This window comes from Neophocaena asiaeorientalis, unplaced genomic scaffold (genome assembly GCF_003031525.2).
Source record: "Neophocaena asiaeorientalis asiaeorientalis breed wild unplaced genomic scaffold, Neophocaena_asiaeorientalis_V1.1 scaffold81, whole genome shotgun sequence".
Classification (NCBI taxonomy): Eukaryota; Metazoa; Chordata; class Mammalia; order Artiodactyla; family Phocoenidae; genus Neophocaena; species Neophocaena asiaeorientalis.
The window spans coordinates 804,971-823,069 of record NW_020171990.1 but is presented as its reverse complement, the minus strand read 5'-3'; the positions used below and the strand labels follow the sequence as shown (position 1 = coordinate 823,069).

Here is an 18,099-nt window from a genome sequence, read left to right as displayed (position 1 = left end):
GGAGTATATTTTGGTAGACTTTGAACAAAAGTTGTATATTTATTATAAGTTATATATCAAAATTGTGATTATTGCTAATAGTGTTTGGTTGATAAGATATGATGATATAATTTTCAACAAATATATGATTAATTGCTTAATATTTTAGTCTCAATCAAAAATTTTCTGTCTACTGAAGATCTGCCTAAAATATATGTAAATCATGAATCCTCAGCCAATGATGATGGAAATGGGTGTTCACATGCAAATAGAGAAGTAATAAATCAATATCTATCTACATATCTTTCCATCAGTCCATCCAAACATCCATCCATCCCTCCATTTATCCCTTTTAAAACCTATCTTTCCTTCAATCCATCTGAACATTCATCCATCCCTCTATCATCCCTCTTAAAATCTCTATCTATCTATCTATCTATCTATCTATCTATCTATCTATCTATCTAACTATCTATCTATCTATCTATCTATCTATCTATCTATCTATCTATTTATCTACCTACCTACCTATTTACAGTATACCTCATATGTTTTCCTTGTGAGAAATTTGACACCTCTTTTTCTTGGTGTCTGACTGATTTAATAAATGCTTGTTAAGTGCTTACTCAGTGCCAGGAATTGAGCCAAGTGGAGGAGTATAGGCATAGATAAGACAATCTTGGCCAGCACATAGAATCTAGTTTAGTGGAAAAATTGATGTAAAACAAATAATTTTTTCATTATGTTGATAATTCGTACAAAGGAAAACTCCATTGCACTTTCAGGTTAAATCTGTATTATGAAAAGTTTCCTCAGGCTACTCTAAGGGGAAGAGATTGGAGGAAGCAAGAGTGGATATTACAAAGGCAGGTTTAGGAGTTTCCTTTAATGTTGACACCCCTTTCCTATCAGGTCTCATTACTGGGATGTAGATTCAAGGGCAAAGGTGATCCTGATCTCTTATTAGCCAGCAGTGGTACTGATGGCTTTGAGCATATTTTCTGATCCATTGCATGATTTCCAGCTTTGTGATCTCAAAGTTCTAATTATTTATTTCTTTATCTCTTTTTTTCTAATACATTTTAAGCTCTATTTAGTACGGTGAAAGCACACACAAAACAGTATTTATTGAGTAAATGAATAGATGAATGTGCTTTTTCTAATGAATTGCACCTTCTGGGTCTAAATTCTGCTAGAACTTACTGCATTTTTGCACACTGCTTTTGTCCACTAAGATGCTCTCACTAGGGTGAGGCTTGGCTACAAAATTAGCTTTTACTGTTCCAGCAACTATTCTAAACTTCATGTTCTTACTCAGTCTCAGCTTTCTTATCTGTTCTGATATGAAGTACCAATGTTTCTTGCATTTAAGAAAGGCTGACTTTACAATTTTTGATAGGTGCTATATAACTGTACTTTGCCACTTTATAATACCTTTATACTTCTATAAGAAATCATTGTCATATAATAACATTTTCCTATCTATTTATCTGTCTATAAAACATAACATTGTACACTACCTGCTATTCCTAATGATTTGTTTGCCTATGATTATATACTAAGAAACATTCCTTACATTACACATGCAAGGTAATTCTACAGGGGTACCATTATGTAAAATCATCAATATAGAATATATCTTATAGAAATTGTAAAAAATGCTGTTATCTGACACATGGTATGAGCTCAGATAAGAATCATGATGATGCTGTGCTTCTGCATTACCTAAGTTGTTCATCCCCACTGCACTCCTATAACTTAAAATAGTTATGCTTAATTAAATACAATTTTGCACCATAAGGGTATTCCTAGACTGAATTCTTTATGCCTCTGTTCACAAACAACATTTTAATGCATTAGAGAGTAAACTTAGAAAATAATGTGTATGAAATATCATTTTATTAGTGTCATTTATATATTTGCCATAAAAGTAGCAGCCTCATCATATTCATTTTCTTTGTCATTGTTTCCCAAGAATTTAGCAAAGGAAAATGTGAATAACCTGCCATTCTATTAGCAGTATTTTTTAAATAAACGGTTGCATGTTTGTGTTTATAAAAGTATACACTTATTAATTTGGACTCTGACCACTGTCCTCAATATAGCACCCATAGTTCCTAATTTCAATGGACAAGAGAACATTGAATTGCAACTGTGGTGAGCTTAATGCCATCCTCTATGTATATATAGCCATAAATCTACAGTCCATTTCACAGAGTAGCAATATCGTTAAACATTTCTGTATTTTATCTTAGAAGTGGCTTAAGTTTGAACAGAGCCTGTTCACTAAAAGCTATCTCTTGTCAATGGTCTTATTCTCAGTAAAAATGTTCACGTATCCTAAGAATAAATTATCATAAATGAGAGAGAGCCCCTTTCTTCCAATGACTCTTCCACTATCAAGCATGGATATAAAGGATTTGGTTTCTTGATATTAAGAGGAAAATTGCTGTGGTCATCAGTGTGATCCTCCAGACATCTGTTCCTCTCCCAGGTACCAGGTCAGATACTGTCTTTCCACACTCTGAAGTTTTCTGTGTCCATGTGACTGAGTTGTCATCAAAGTATCAACAAAGGAGAATTATATTACTTGAAGATTGAATCTTTAAGAATGCATAAACAATGTAGTACTATTTTCTGGCTTTTCCCTTCTGACATGGAGACCAGCAATGTCCATATTTTAGCTTATATGTCCTTTTGGGTACTAGAGTAATAATATCACATGGACACACAGCATGAGAAAAAAGAGCATTATAGTATTAAGTCACTAAAACTTTTGAAGTTATTCATTAAGGTAGAATTACTTATCCTATCCCAGGTGATAAAAAAAATTATCCTCAATATTTCCTAATCTCACTTCCTCATGTATCAGCATGTTTCCTTATGTAATAGAAAATATCACTATAAGTTTCTCTAACTCTCTAATCCTTAATTCACATGACATAAAAGTGCTAAGAGATCCACAACCACTAAAGAGAATTCAGCCATAACCATGCCAGGAAGTGTGTGGATAGTTGGACCAAGACTGAAGCCAAGGTAAATTATCGCTCCAGCCTCTGTGCACCTGCCATTTTTAGGAAGGAATTAAAAGAGGATCTATACTTCTTCTATACACCAGGATAATAGGCAATATAGTTCTAATAAGCCTGTCTTACATTAAGAAAGGTATGGCATAAAACAAAGTTCATAATTCACCTTTACGAATTTGAAGAGAGTAGTAGAGCAAATAAGACAGGATGAATAGAACAGATAAATAAAATATCCAATTTTTTAAAAAAAGAATTATCAGACATTCATTCATTTTAAAAATTATTTAAAACTGTATTTTAATTGACCTTTTAAAACATACTAATGGGAAGTTTAAACATAACTTTAGAATTATGTGAAAATAAATGGTAGGGTTTTAAAAAATATTAGTTGAAAAGAACGGAAAAAAAGAAAGAAGGAAGGAGGGAGGGAGGATAAGGAAAGAAAAAATAAGGTAAGGCATAAAGTGGTGTGTGTGTGTGTGTGCGCGCATGCACGTGGGCACGCGCACTAGCGAGAGAAAGAGAGAGACTAATAAAGCAGCTCTAGGAGTTGAATTTACTTTCCTAAATTATGCAGATTTTACAATCGCTTGCATTAGGTATCAATGTAATTCGCATTCTTTCTTTCACTATAACCGTGCCTTGGGGTCTTACCTTTCTACGTAATCTAGCAGCCGAGAACAGTGGTTTGAAGCAGGAGCATCATGACCTCCTACTGCATAAAGAAAACCATCACATGTGGCCACTCCAACACCCCCTCTTCGTTTACACATTGGAGCACACATGTTCCACTTATTTGTGTGAGGATCATAATATTCCATTGAACTCAAACAGGAACTTCCATCACGACCTCCAACTGAGTACAACCTAAAAACACAATTAGGCAAACATGATTTAGTATTACAGTCTGTATGACCAAATGAAGGAAAGGAAAAGTCCTTTACAAATAAATTTTCAATCACAGCATGATCCTCAAATGTGTTAAAAATATATTACTTCACATGGAAGTTTTTGTTAAAGGAACATTATAACTAATTAAGTATACCTGAATCCCATGACTTTAATAAGCTATATACTAGATGAAATTAAAATGATAATTTTCTAACCTCTTTATTTCTAGAATGTTAGATTAAAACTATTTTTGTGTAAATAATTAAGTCATCTAATACATTGTTTTAATAAATATCGAGGAATGCCTATTTTAAAATAAGATATATTTATCTTCAATTTTTCTTGAAAATGAGCATAATCAGAAGAAAATCGATTATCTTACTTGTTGTTCAGCAATTGATTTTGCTATTGATTTTGCCAGTAGGTAAATCATGCCTATTTCTTGTGTTCTGTATTCACAGTTTAGAACACTAAATAAATAGAATAATTTAAACACATACTGTCATAACACTAGCTTTCTTAATAAGCGCCTATACTATAGTTAATGTGTTATCTGGATAGACAAAACTTTATAGGAAACAATAGTACAATGATATTAGCCTGACTGAATATTGCTGAAACGTACTTGATACACTTATTTTGCTATTTCATTACTGAGAAGTATGATAGGAACCCAGGAAAAGAAATATTACAGCACACATGGTACTTAAAATACATTCATAGAATACAAAAGCAGAAATACATTATCTATTCCTAGTAAAAACATTCTTGCTTATTTAATAATAGCCATGAAGATTGTATCACAGAAAGGTACAGAGTTGAATTTATTTATTTACTCATTTATTCAACACATAACTTTGAATGCCTAGTATATGTCACACACCATCCCAAATTTTGTGAATATATCCATGAACAAAACATTAAACAATTCCTTCACTCGGAAGTTTTTATCATCCTAAAAACTTTTTCATGCTTCATGAAATCTGAACTTTATTTGTGTTTCATTTAAATTGAAGATCTAACTCAAAAGAAGTATGCTATAATATTGAGATATTGTTATTAAAACTTAGCAAAATAACTTTTTGCAGAGATTTTATTTATTGGTTAAGTATCTTCATGAAGAGTACCTAGCACAGTCCCTGGTACATAGGTTACATATAAGAAAGGTAGTCCCCTTTTTATTTTCTATTGTTTTAATGGAATGGTTGACTTCAAGCTACTGTGTTTATTCATACACATTATAGTGACAAATTATACTGCTGCTTTATCTGAACCCAGCATTGCTGATACTAAAATAATTCTATACAATACTTTATCACACTTTTTTGAAATTATTAAAGAATCCTTACATATACAAATATATAGCTAAATGTGTATTAAAATAATGATAATTAATTAAACATATTGCTCACATTATAGAAGTCAAATGTCGAGCCTATTAGCATAGCCTTATATTTGAAAAGAAAATGTAACTTAAATTTCACAAGTTACAACATCATTGACTTTTTAATATAATTATATATATATATATTATAAACCACTATTTATTCAATCTCTCTGCCTTTTGTGTGAACCCTCTCCTAATAAAACTCAGTAACACATGGGTTTATACAAAAGAAATTTATGTAACACCTCTATAAAAATGATATAATATCTGACAGTTTTTTTGTAAAATAAATGTTTGATACATCATAGCTGTTATTTTATAAATTATTTACTAAAGCCTAAGCTAGGTTATCAGGGTTTTATTTCATTTGGTAAATGTCCCTTTTAATGTTCTTCCTATTATATAGTCTACAGATTAACAATGAAATTATTGTAATTTTGATAATGTAATATAAATTATTAATACTAGAGCAAAATTGGTTGAAAATAATAAATACGCTACAATTTTTTCCTCAAAAAAATCTTTGCAAAAGAAATGAGAAAATTGTAATTGTATAGAATAGATAATAGTGTCCTTTGGGGCTGCTTTATGGAGTAATTATTAAAACCAACAGATGCATTTCAATACTTGAAAATATTTTGCAGCTAGAATAAATGTTGCAATGTACACACAAAAATTCACGGACAATTATCCAAGGTTATCTTCTCAGATCTCTTCTTAATATCTATTTAATCATAGTTTAGACTGATTCCCTGTTTTGTTTTACTACAATGACAAATTTGATGTTGAGAATATGAAGAGCAGAGAAGGATCTGATACTAGAAGTAAATGCACTGACAACATAAGAAGTGACAGCTGACAGTTTCATGGCAAGAAAGGAGCCATGATATTTTAACTTAGAGTTGAAAGATGAGTAGAAATTTGTAAGATGAAGAAATAGGGGAAAGCATTACATACAGGGAAAGCATTATGTGTAAAGACAAGGGACATGAAAGGTCATAGCCGGTGATAAATAGAGTGGCAAGTATGTCATATTGGTGGAACAGGTGGTAGTGAAGGAAGGGAAGAAGAGATATGGCTGGTAGGATGAAAAAGTTAGACTGAGAATGAAGGGGATTGTATGCCATGCTATGGAGCTGGAATTTCATTCAGAGGCAAAGAGAAAAGGGCAGAAAAACAACATTCTTAGGAGACATCACTATCATAGGTCAGGTTGCTGTGAACATTGACCTGTATATCCCTCCTTGCATGCCAAAAATTGGCAGGAGGTCAGAAATACCCCTGACTTAAGTAAACTCTTCTAGAATTTTGCTGAGAATGAATGAGTCTTCCCTACCCCTTTCATTAACTTATGTGTTTATTCAGCCTACAGAAAAGTTTTATATAAAGTTTAGCAACAAGGTCTTCCTGTTTTGAGATCTAGTTGCCAGGTGCCCATCTCAGCACCATGTATTTTATATTCTAGTACAAGTATACTTTATTTTATTTATGCATGATGTATGCATTTAGTGAATTTGATTGTGCTTCACCTTGTTGAGTTTTGCAGGTATTGCCTTTTTCTTTTTTTAACAAATCGAAGTTTTATGGTAATTCTGCATTGTCAGATGATGGTTAGCACTTTTTGGCAATAAAGTATTTTTTAAATTAAGGTATGCAGATTGTTTTTAAAAACATAATGCTATTGCACACAATAAACTATGATATGGTGTAAACATAACTTTTATATGTACTGGGAAACCAAAAACTCCATGTGACTCCCTTTATTGCAATATATACTTTACTGTGGTGGTCTGGAATCAAACCTTCAATGTCTTTGGAGTTGCCTGTCCGTACAATATGGCAGTAGGAAGAAATAAATTCTGTATTAGTTAAGATATGGGTTCAAATGTATGTAAAGTGGCTTTACAGGTAGGAGCTGAGACCCAGGCTGCTTCCAACTTTCAACCTATCATCTGTAGGATAAGGCACTTTATCAAGAACTGTGAAGAGTGAAATTTTACCAGACCTGAAAGCTAACCAATTAGCCTACCACAGTTTCATAGATGCTGGTAAAAGACACAAGATTCTGGGATCAGAAAGAAATGATTTTGTTTCTCATGCACAACAGATAGAATGAGCTCTATGTTCACATGGGTTTCCCCTGTCCCTCCAAATCCCACCAGGGTGATACAGAGAGATTCATGTGAATGCTTATTTACATAGAGGACTTTTCTCACATCTGGAGTTTAGGAACTGCTAATCCTTAAAGGGGCTGCCAGCAAACCTGTCCAATCATTGCTCTGAAGGTAGATATTATCTTTATTATTGTGTTCCTGCTCTCTCAAGGAACAAACCTGCTCTCTGCCCAAAAGAAAGACACTATCTCTACCTTCCAAAGCTGTTCGATTTACAAATATCCTTGAAAAGATGGTGAAAAAAGTTGCCAATATTTTTGCTTGAAAAATGTGCAGGAATGTTAAAAGTCCATGGAGAATTGTCTACAAACCCTCTGGTCCTGAAGGTGGAGTCCTAGCTATCACAGTCACAGTTCAAACAGAAGGATGAAGGAAAAGTGGAAGAAGGATCGCATCCTCTCCCTTTAAGAATCAATCTTTTAAGTTTCACTACTCACTTTTTACATCCAGTTGGCCAGAATTTAGTTACATGACAATACCCAACTGATCAGGTGCTGGGAAATGTTATCTTTATGTTAGGTGGCCACTTGCCTAGCTAACAGTGCTGTGCATACTGTCATATAAAATGGAATGAATGACTATTAAGAGCCAATTATAACCTTCTGCCACAGCACTAGATCTTTTCCAGCCCTGTGTGCCATTGTGCATTCTGTCCTAAGTACCTTGTTACTATATAGGGTGGGTTACTGTTCATTCATCGCTCATTAATCAATTCAGGTATGTCTCCACTAGAAAGTCTTTTTGATCCCACTTTTTCTTTTCCCCAGAAATTTAATGTTATTTATAATCAGTACACTAGGGAAATTTATTTAATATGTGGCATATCTTATCATTGGTACATAACTTCAGGAATGGCTATAGAAAGTGCTGTATAACACCTTTGATGCAAATCTCTAGATCCAGAACTTTCTTTGATCTGTTGTTTCCTAATTGATGGAGAACTCTTTCATCTGATCCCATGATAAGGCTTGTCATTCCTGCTATCAAAATACTCCTGCATGTACCTTTCAGTGAATAATTTCCATGAGAGGTACTAGTTGAGTGCCTGAGAGTACAGTGAGTGGGATTTCAGTAAGCTTACACATCAGGCTGCTTTTGTTCCCACTTACTAAGAAATGTTGGTACATGTAGCAAACTCAGTCTGAGACTCTGTTATTGTGTATTGGTTTGCTATGATTTCAAATTCACTTATTTATGACAAAAAAAATGAAGTTGTTTTTAGAAGTAAAGGTGTTTTGATATAAGAATGAAGTAACTTGTGTCTGGATGTCATCATCTCATCTGCCCTTGATTAATAAGCACTTAGTAGCTCAGCTGCTGAGGGGCCCAGCTGGGGGCTTTTCAATAAAAACTTGTGGAGAAGCAACTCTGGCAAAGGGAACATTTAGACTATAAATACAGAGAGTTCGCGAAGGTTATCCCAGAGTTTCAGTCTGGACAAAGCTACCCTTTGCTAATTTAGCTCTCGGAAGATCTCGGGTATTAGTTTCTGCTATGATAAAGGAGACTTCTTTATCAGCCAGTGGTGATCCCCAGGATTATCAGCCTGTCTGTCAACACCACTGCCATCATTCCCTAGCAACATGCTCTAGCAACTGAGGGACTTTTAATTTTCCACTGGCAGCTGCACATCAGCTCTTGGTTGGCAAAACCAAACCGCCTCTTCCAGAAACCAAAACTCATAGAAAGAGTACAATTCAAGTAAATTTGGACTTTATTTCTATCTTCTCCTCTTGCCTGGAACAATAGTGTATTTAATCTATCATGGGTGTGTTATTTCTTTATTAGCTTATTAAGAGACATGACCCTGTATGCTATTGGTTTGTGAAATTCCTACAGTGAAGCTGTGTTTAAACTACTGGCAAAGACAATCTCAGTCCCTGAGCATAATTTGCTGCCCCAAACAAAACAGACTTGCTGTCATTATAGCATATGGTTAACAGAACCCACTCACCTTTATTTATTAGAATGTGCCTATATTTCCTAAGAAATCTCTGACAATTATAAATACAGAAATTAATTTAGGTTAATGAATTGTATCCCACACAACTTAGTAGGATTTACTAACCTAAAACCTGGTAGAAATGGTCACTTCAATTTTAATCCCTCCATGTTTCCTTGCCAACTCCCACTCTACACCTATTACAATTCTGAATTTCTTTCTTTTGATGTTTCTTATTTCCCTTATTAATATAATGTAAGCTCTCTGAGGGCAGATTTGATTTATTTTCTCTGATATATCATCATAGCAAGTACCTATTTGTAAATTTTTTAAAAATGAATGAAGCAAGCACTCATATCCAATTCTTGAAAAAGAATGATGTATGAATGGAAGTTGTCAAAGAAAAGGCACCTGTTTAAGTTCCGCTGAAATAAGATATTGACATATTGCAGAGAAAAGTATCAATCCTGTGTCTTGGGAACGCAAAAGATGGAACGATTATTTTTAAATTGGTGAATTTTAAAAGGGTTAATAGAAAAGGTACAGATTAAACTAGGCTTTGGGTGATGGAGATATTACAAATAATTTCATTTAGGTTTTATTTAAAGGCACATATTAATATATTTTTAATGCTCTTTTACACTATTGTTCTCAAGTACAATAAACTGAATTCTGTTTGTACCAATCTTGCCACATGGAATTTAACACACATAGAGATCTAGAGTTGTGTTAGGCTGTCACTCTAGAGAGTTTTCAAATGTATCCAAAGACCAGATGAAAATCTGGGGAGAGAAACTAAATGGACAGTGGACAGTCACAAGTTATTAAGAGAAAAATGGAAGGGAAATCTGGGGAGAGAGATGAGTATGTAAAAATGCAGAAGAGTGTGAACATCAAGCCGTTCTTTATGTTTGGGATATAGGGTGGCTGTAAGGCAGGTGGTTAAGAGAGAAGACTGGAGAAGGAAAGAGAGGTCTGTTTCATAAAACCACTGAATTCTAAATTAAGGAGTTTGGCAGTAGTTATGCTCAAGTAGGGAGCCAAAATGAATTGTCTTCTTGAGATAGGCTGGGTCTTGAGACCATTGCTGCAGTGCTTGCACCTGGACAAATGTCTCCTCTAGCAGCAAAATACAAAGAAAGTATAAGGGACTAAAAATAGCTGCATACATGTACAGTTGGGGCAAATTATGAAGAAGAAGATACAAAAAACCAAAAAAAACAGGGTGTTGGGAGAAAAAGCAGGGTACTGCATATGCACCTTGCACACAGCACCACCATGGGGGTGGGAAGACCACCCAAGCCACCTCTCCGGCCCAATCCTTGACCCACCCATATCCCATATAAAGAAGCAGCTTGCCCTGCCTCATGGAGAAAGCAAGGAAAATTGTTACTTGTTTTCACTCCCTCCTGCTACAGCAAGAACCCCAATAAAGCCTTGCCTGAATTTCTTGCCTGGCCTCTTATCAATTTCTATTGATTGAGGGGGCCAAGAACCCTGGTCAGTAACATTCTGTTGCTATACATTTTAATTCTGAGGCATGATTTATCAAGTAATCCCTATGAACCACTGGAATGCATCTCAGTCAGTCTACATTTGTGATGAGATTCTAATAATTTTTTAGTTTCCTTGAGCAATTATAAATTATTCTTCAGCCAGAGTGATTTTTACAAAATTGAAATACAACCATGTTGCTGCCCTTTTTTAAACCTTTTATAATATTTTTACCTTAGCCAAGTTGCTATGACCTAGAGGCTGGCTTTCTATCCAATCTATTGGGGCCACTATTCCTCATTATATTTCAGCTAAACTCAACTTTTCCACCTTTTGTTTGCAATTCACACTCAGGAACTGAACACAGCTTGTTCCTTCTCATTGCAGCTCTTCCTCACTTTCTGCAAATCTAGTAAATCAATCAAGTTCCAGCTTAGAAATCATTTCTTCCAGAAGGCAAATCACAAATCTCCTAAGCCTATTAACAGCTCTCAGTGAGACTCAGAAAACAAGTGATTTTTTTTAATTGTGTGAATCTAAAATAATACAATTTTAATACAAACTGCTTGTAATAGGGAAGAACAAATCTGACTCCATATTAAATCTGTTTCTATTACTTTAACCTTTGTATTCTATTGCTTTTCTTGAGTTAAGAATGTTGCCTATAGCTTGAAATATACGAATTGGCCCATTTTCAAAGCTCTGACCTTTAAGGGTATGACACTTTTCCATTCATATAGAGATAAAATGTTGCAGAACAGAGATTAACATTTGTCTTGCTGGTGGTTTAAAGGAACATCTTGGCCTGACCTATGTGGAAAACTGCAAGAACAAAGGATTCCCCTACCAAGAAGTGTGTAACAACCAACCATGCCCCTTCCTCACCTTGCCTTTAAAAATGCATTGCTGATATCCTTCAGGGATTTTGGGGTTTGGGGGGGCATTAACTACCCATCTCCTTGCATAGCCCTGCAATAAACGTTTCTCTGCTCTTAACTCTGATGTTTTGGTTTGTTTGGCCTCACTGCATCAGGCACATGAACTTGCATTTGGTGACATGTTTATCATAGGAAATCTTTTACAATTTTGGGTTCATTTTTAAGAAAAAGAATGTCAAAGTTTGGATACAAAAATAGAAATGGTCTTAGAGAGCACCACGTAAGTGGCAGAGCTTGAGGCATAATAAGATACAGTGCTAGATATTGGGATGTACTGGAGAAAACAACAGACATGACGCCTGTTCTCATGATATTTCAAACTGTATAAACTTCAGACTGCACAGAAATAGCAGCTTCTTCATGTGTATTATTAACATGAGGTTTTGAATGACTGAGTAAATCAGTTTTGCCATGATGAATCATGAAACAAACACAGTTTTTTAAATCTGTTTTGCAGATTCTCCAAGGACCAGAGCATACATTTATTAAAATTCAGGACTATTTATGGATGTGCTCAGGCGGTATGAGTATCTGCTTTTTGAGCTTACTCAGGTAATAAAGGGAAACAAACCAGAAAGACCTTTTAGTTACAAAGTAAAGCTTGAAAGAACAAAGCTAAGGCACAGAGCAAATAAGAAAAAAAAATAGTTACTAGCGTAGATATTATTTGGGGAGTCTGAGGTTTTATATGGTCACTCTCCACACCAGAATGTCTATTTACTGTTTTGTTGTATTCCCTTTATGCATCAAGTAAGTCTGTGGCTGTGCTGGCCTAAGATGATATATCTACGACTTAGGGTAATCTGTCTCATTGGATGACTGACCAAAATGTTTCATAAAATTGATATAATTTTGCTCTTGAATACATCAGAATACACTCATTAATTTTAAGCCATGAACCAATGCCTTGTTTTTCCACAACAAAGGTATCATGAATGATCTAAACTCAAGAAGGCTGTTCACTGGCTTTTATTAGCCTTAATTGGGAAAATTATTCAAAATAATATTCAGAGAAGCAACAGTCAGGTTAGAATGACACATTAGTGAGATGTGAAAATTAAACAAGTGGTAAAAAAAAGTCATGTCAGTAGAGGTAAATAAAGTCATGTCAGTACAAGTGAGAGAAAAATAAACAACTGTTTATTGAATGTTGAAACAATTTTCTGATGTGGGTCTGAAGTGAAAGGTCACTTTCTAGTGATTATGTTTTTCTCTGAGTAAAACAGGAAAAGCAACCAGACATTAAGAGAAAGTCATTAAACCACAGAATTTAGAGGCCATTAAATCACACTCAAGGGAATTAAAAAATAACCCAAATGAGGTCTATACTATTCTGATTTAAATGAGAAAGATTATTTGAAGTAAAAATGAAATAATTCCAAACATTTTCATAAAATGGGGTTAAAATTTGGGAAAATGTACTTAATTAAAATGTAAACAATTTTAAGAACAGAAACTTTAAATACTCTCACAATCTGACATTTGGTATGAAGAATGTTGTTAGAGTAAAACACGATTTCTTAGGATATTAAATATCCTAGCTGACCAAAAAGATACAAGGACCACAAAATGATACAAATGATGAATTCCATATAAAGCTAATTTAAAAGGGAAGAAACTGGATTTAAAAATTCAGTTATAATAACATGTGAAAATTTGCTACAAGACTATCCATTAAATATTATATTTATTAAATTTTTATCCCATTTATTTCTGATTAAGTTTGGAGATTTGTAACAAAACACACACACACACACACACACACACACATATATATATATGTATATGTATATATATATATATATATAAAGATATTTCACAGTAAAATATTAGGGAAGGGTCACAAAAATATAATGCAAAGTAATTATTAAAAATCTAGAATAAGATAAGTAATATATTAAAACTTTAAAATAAGTGTGTGTGTCTTGGGTGTGTTGTGTGTGTTGTGTGTGTATGTATGCCTTCTCATTACAGAATAATGTAACAAATGAATAATATAAGGAAAAGGTAAAGATATTTCTCATCTTTGTTGAGCAAATTTGCTATGTCAATGAGATACCCATTTCCTAAAGGATATAAGAGATGAATCTATATATTAGCATCAGTGTAAGTGGTGGGCAAAAGTCACTAAATGTACTCTCAAAAGCAATTTAAGAAAATACACATTTAGTGATACAAGAGATTTTTAAGGTAAAACAATAAGGAAGTATCCTCAATTGAAATAAGATGAATATGAGGCAGATAGGAAAGAGAGCTGTCAAATAAGTATATCATATATGGAAAATTAAAATAAAGATTATGTCTTCACTGGAAACAGTAAAATTCATAAGCAAAACGGCAATGATTAACAATAAAATACAGAAAAAATTTCCCAAGTTAAATGGAAAAGAAATAAAATTACTGAGGAGAAAAACTGTTTATGGGAAAGAAATCAGTGCTCAAAGACACACACAATCATTAACATAAATACATACTAAAATATATATCCCAAAACCAAAGAACTAGAATAATGGAAAAGGAATCAAACAAAAACCAATCCTCAGTAGATAAAAACTTTCCTTAGTAAAATAAAGACATGATTGAGATTGTTCAAATGAATCTCCAAATAATAAGTTAAAAGAATGAAAAGCAGCCATCAGGTTATACCCTGGTAAACATTTTGAAATTGGAGAAGAACATGCCAGTAGTTAAGCTCTTATCTCGCAGCCCCACATTCTCTCTCCTGTACTCTGATTTTTGATATGGGGGCTGGAACTCTGAAAACCACGTTTCTGCTTTGCCACCTGGTTCTTTCTTTTAGGACGTGATGTTAATGGATGCTAGAGGGAGACTGAAAGACTAGAGGAGGAAGGGTCTTGCTCCTTTCTGCTCATTTCCTGTTCCTGTGTCACCCCATCTTTTTTTCCTGCATTCAGTTGCATCCAATTGCTATTTTACAGAACTTGCAAAATTGGCCTTACTGAGACCACTCAGAGCCATCAACACTAGCAGACTGGCACCACTTCCTCAGAGCTTCGGGTCCCAGGCCAAGGGGCCCTTCTTTCATGTCAGACATGCCAGCTCTGACTAAGCAGAGGTCCAATCACAAATGTCTGGATTTCATCTGCATAGGGGCTCTCCTCTGATTTTCTAAATCTTAATAACTACAATCCTTTCTTTTGTTTTCCAACACTAGGGGTGGTAGCTCTTTCCTTTAGTTGATATATTTATGATATAGTGTTCTCTTGCTGACTTTTTGGTTAACTAGTTAATTTTTATATCTACTGAACAAATCTTTATATTAGATTATCTTTATATAGAATCACTGATAAATAGCTGGAGTGGTTTCTGTCTCTTGACTGTACCCTAACTGATAGAAATATAGTCAAAACATCTATAAGAATGAGATATAAAAACATATTAAAGATGAAAAACTACTGGACTTACCACACATCTCCCTAAGAAAAGACAGAAGATAAGTAAGTGTATAATATCTACTTAACTATAATGATACAAGGCTGTGACAAATTACTCAAGCCAATTTACAATAAATGTGTGAAAACATAGGAAAATTCCTTTTAGACATAAAGTTTCATAAATTATATAATCAACATATCCTTCTTGGAAAATAATAGTAGTAGTAATAGTAATATACTACTACTAATAAAGTGAGATACATTTACCTAGAAATAATTTCTAGAACATAAGAAGAACTCTACGAGGCAAAATGAAAAAGACGGAAACCCAAATGGAAACAGGAAAAAGACTTTAATATATACTTCAGCCAGAAGATATAAAATTGTTAATAAGTATATAAAAGGTGCACAATCTCAGTCATTAACTGAATGTGATAGCATTATCCACCAGAATAGATAAAACCATAAAAGATAAAAACTGGCGTTACCAAATCAGTAGATGCATAGTATCTAGAACTCTAGTACAGTGTGAATATGTACATAAATTAGGAAAACACTTTCAAAATCTGGGAATTATCCCTTAAGGCTGAGCACAAGAATACCGTACAGCCTAGCAATTGCAGTTCCAGGTCTACACTCAGCTAAAATTTGTACACATGTTCACAAAGGACATATATAAGTGAGGATGTTCACAGCCAAACTATTCTTAATAAGCAAGAAATGGAAACAATTAAAATGATAATTTTGATATATTAAAGAAGAATAAACTGCAAAGACAATTATTAATACTATATTTTGTTAAATTCTGAATTTCAAGACATATTAAATAAAACTGAGCCAAGTATAAATTAATGAATAAGAAAAGAAGAGGGAAAACAAGTATAACTTCACTCTATGCACACATTTGATTAAAGATAAAAACAAAACCAAACAATGATACTGACAAAACCTAAGAGAAGGCAAAATTAGTAATAACTCTAACACCTAAAAATAACAAATTAGGAGGTTAATAACAGTACAAAAGAAGATATAACAAGATAGATTATTATTAATAGTCATAGGGTTAGAAGTAAGGTACAACTGTCTTCTGCTAAATTTTAAAATCTCAGCAAAATATAACTTTTAAAGGGAATATATATGATAATATACATATAATTTTTTCTATCATTTGTCATGTTCAAGAATATATACTTCCCATGTTTGTAGATACTTATAGCAGATAAATTGTAGAAATCTTCTCAATTCATGTTATGATTTTATTATGATAAGAAAAGCTTCATATCATAATGGAAAATATTATGAAATGTTTTTCAAAAGATACGTAGATCAAACATAGATGAAAAATCATAGACTATAGAATGCAACAAATTACTAAATGAATAATGCAACATGGATAAGTTGGTTTTATTTTAAGTATGCAATAATGATTTACAATTATAATATTTATGTAAATCACCATATTAATAGATCAAATAAGAAAAATATAATTTTATACATTTTTAGAAAGAATTTAATAAAACATTATACCAAGGTTGATTTTTTAAAATAAAATATCCATTAGTGAAACTACAGGTAATGACAAGGTCTTGCCCTTGACACCACATGGTATAAGTATCTCAAATAACAACTAATATCACACAGACTATAAAGCATTAAAGTCTTTCCAATTAAAAGACATAAACGAGGTCACCCAATATCACTACTATTTATGTCACTATTCTAAAAATAAAAGCAATACAATAAAAAAGAAATAAACATAAACATTAAGAAGGAAGAGACAAAGTTTCGTTATTAGTTTACCATATTTATCTTCCTAGAAAATCTATTATTATAAATCAAAAAAACTGATACATGGGGCTTCCCTGCTGACGCAGTGGTTGGGAGTCTGCCTGCCGATGCAGGGGACGCAGGTTCGTGCCCCGGTCCGGGATGACCTCGCATGCCACGGAGCGGCTGGGCCGGTGAGCCATGGCTGCTAGACCTGTGCGTCCAGAGCCTGTGCTCCACAACGGGAGAGGCCACAGCAGTGAGAGGCCCACATACCACAAAAAAAAAAAAAAAAAAAAAAAAAAACCCTGATACATGCATTTAGTAAAATGGTTATCATAAATATAGATACTTAAACTTTCTTCTCCATTGTACTATAAATGCATAATTATTAATACATACAAATATATAAACCAAAATATAATATCTAAAGTGTTCAAAAATACAAATAAGTGTGAATAAAACTCAGAAAGAAAATACTAAACCTATACCTAAATTAAAACCATTAAAATACATAGCGACTAATTTTAAGAGATAAAAGTAAGATCACATTTTCAGATGAAAAGATTTCAAATGTATAGATCTAACATTTTCCCTAATTAATATGTAAACATTTATTTCCAGGAAAAATCCTAAGTGAATTCTCAGGAAGTATACATGACACTAAGAATATAATTTTAGGCATCAAATAAACCTAAATGAAAATTGAAGCCCAACATTCATTAAACATGTATATCTAGTGAAAAGAGAAAACAGTAATGTATGTAATTTTAAGAACAGTAAGCAGTTTGGGATAGTGTGCAGAGTGGTTTAATTTAATAGGATTAATAGTAAATAACTTTCTTTGTGGACAAATTTTGAGATGAAATCTGAAAAATGAGAAAAACCCAAGCACGTGGTGGTGGGTAGGAACAGCATCTCAGACAAAGAAAAGAGCACATTCAAAGGGACTGAGTTTGGTTAGAGCTGCTATATTTGAAGCAAAGATAAAAGGGCAATTTGGCTGACGCACAGAGAAAAAATGTAGAATAGGCAGAAATAAGATCCAGTAGGTCCCTTTAGGTAAAGATAGGCATTGTGTTCTAATTGTAAAGAGAAGTTCT

General features: G+C 33.4%; 1 protein-coding gene across 2 annotated transcripts in view; it reads right to left on the bottom strand.

The window, feature by feature from the left end:
* The window catches only part of KLHL1 (kelch like family member 1), a 364,563-nt gene that overhangs the window by 15,149 nt on the left and 331,315 nt on the right, over positions 1-18,099 (bottom strand). For both annotated transcript variants that reach the window (XM_024748105.1, XM_024748114.1), the window contains one exon: positions 3,663-3,875. In XM_024748105.1, coding sequence (XP_024603873.1) covers positions 3,663-3,875 — 213 coding nt within the window. The remainder of the gene's footprint in view (positions 1-3,662; positions 3,876-18,099) is intronic.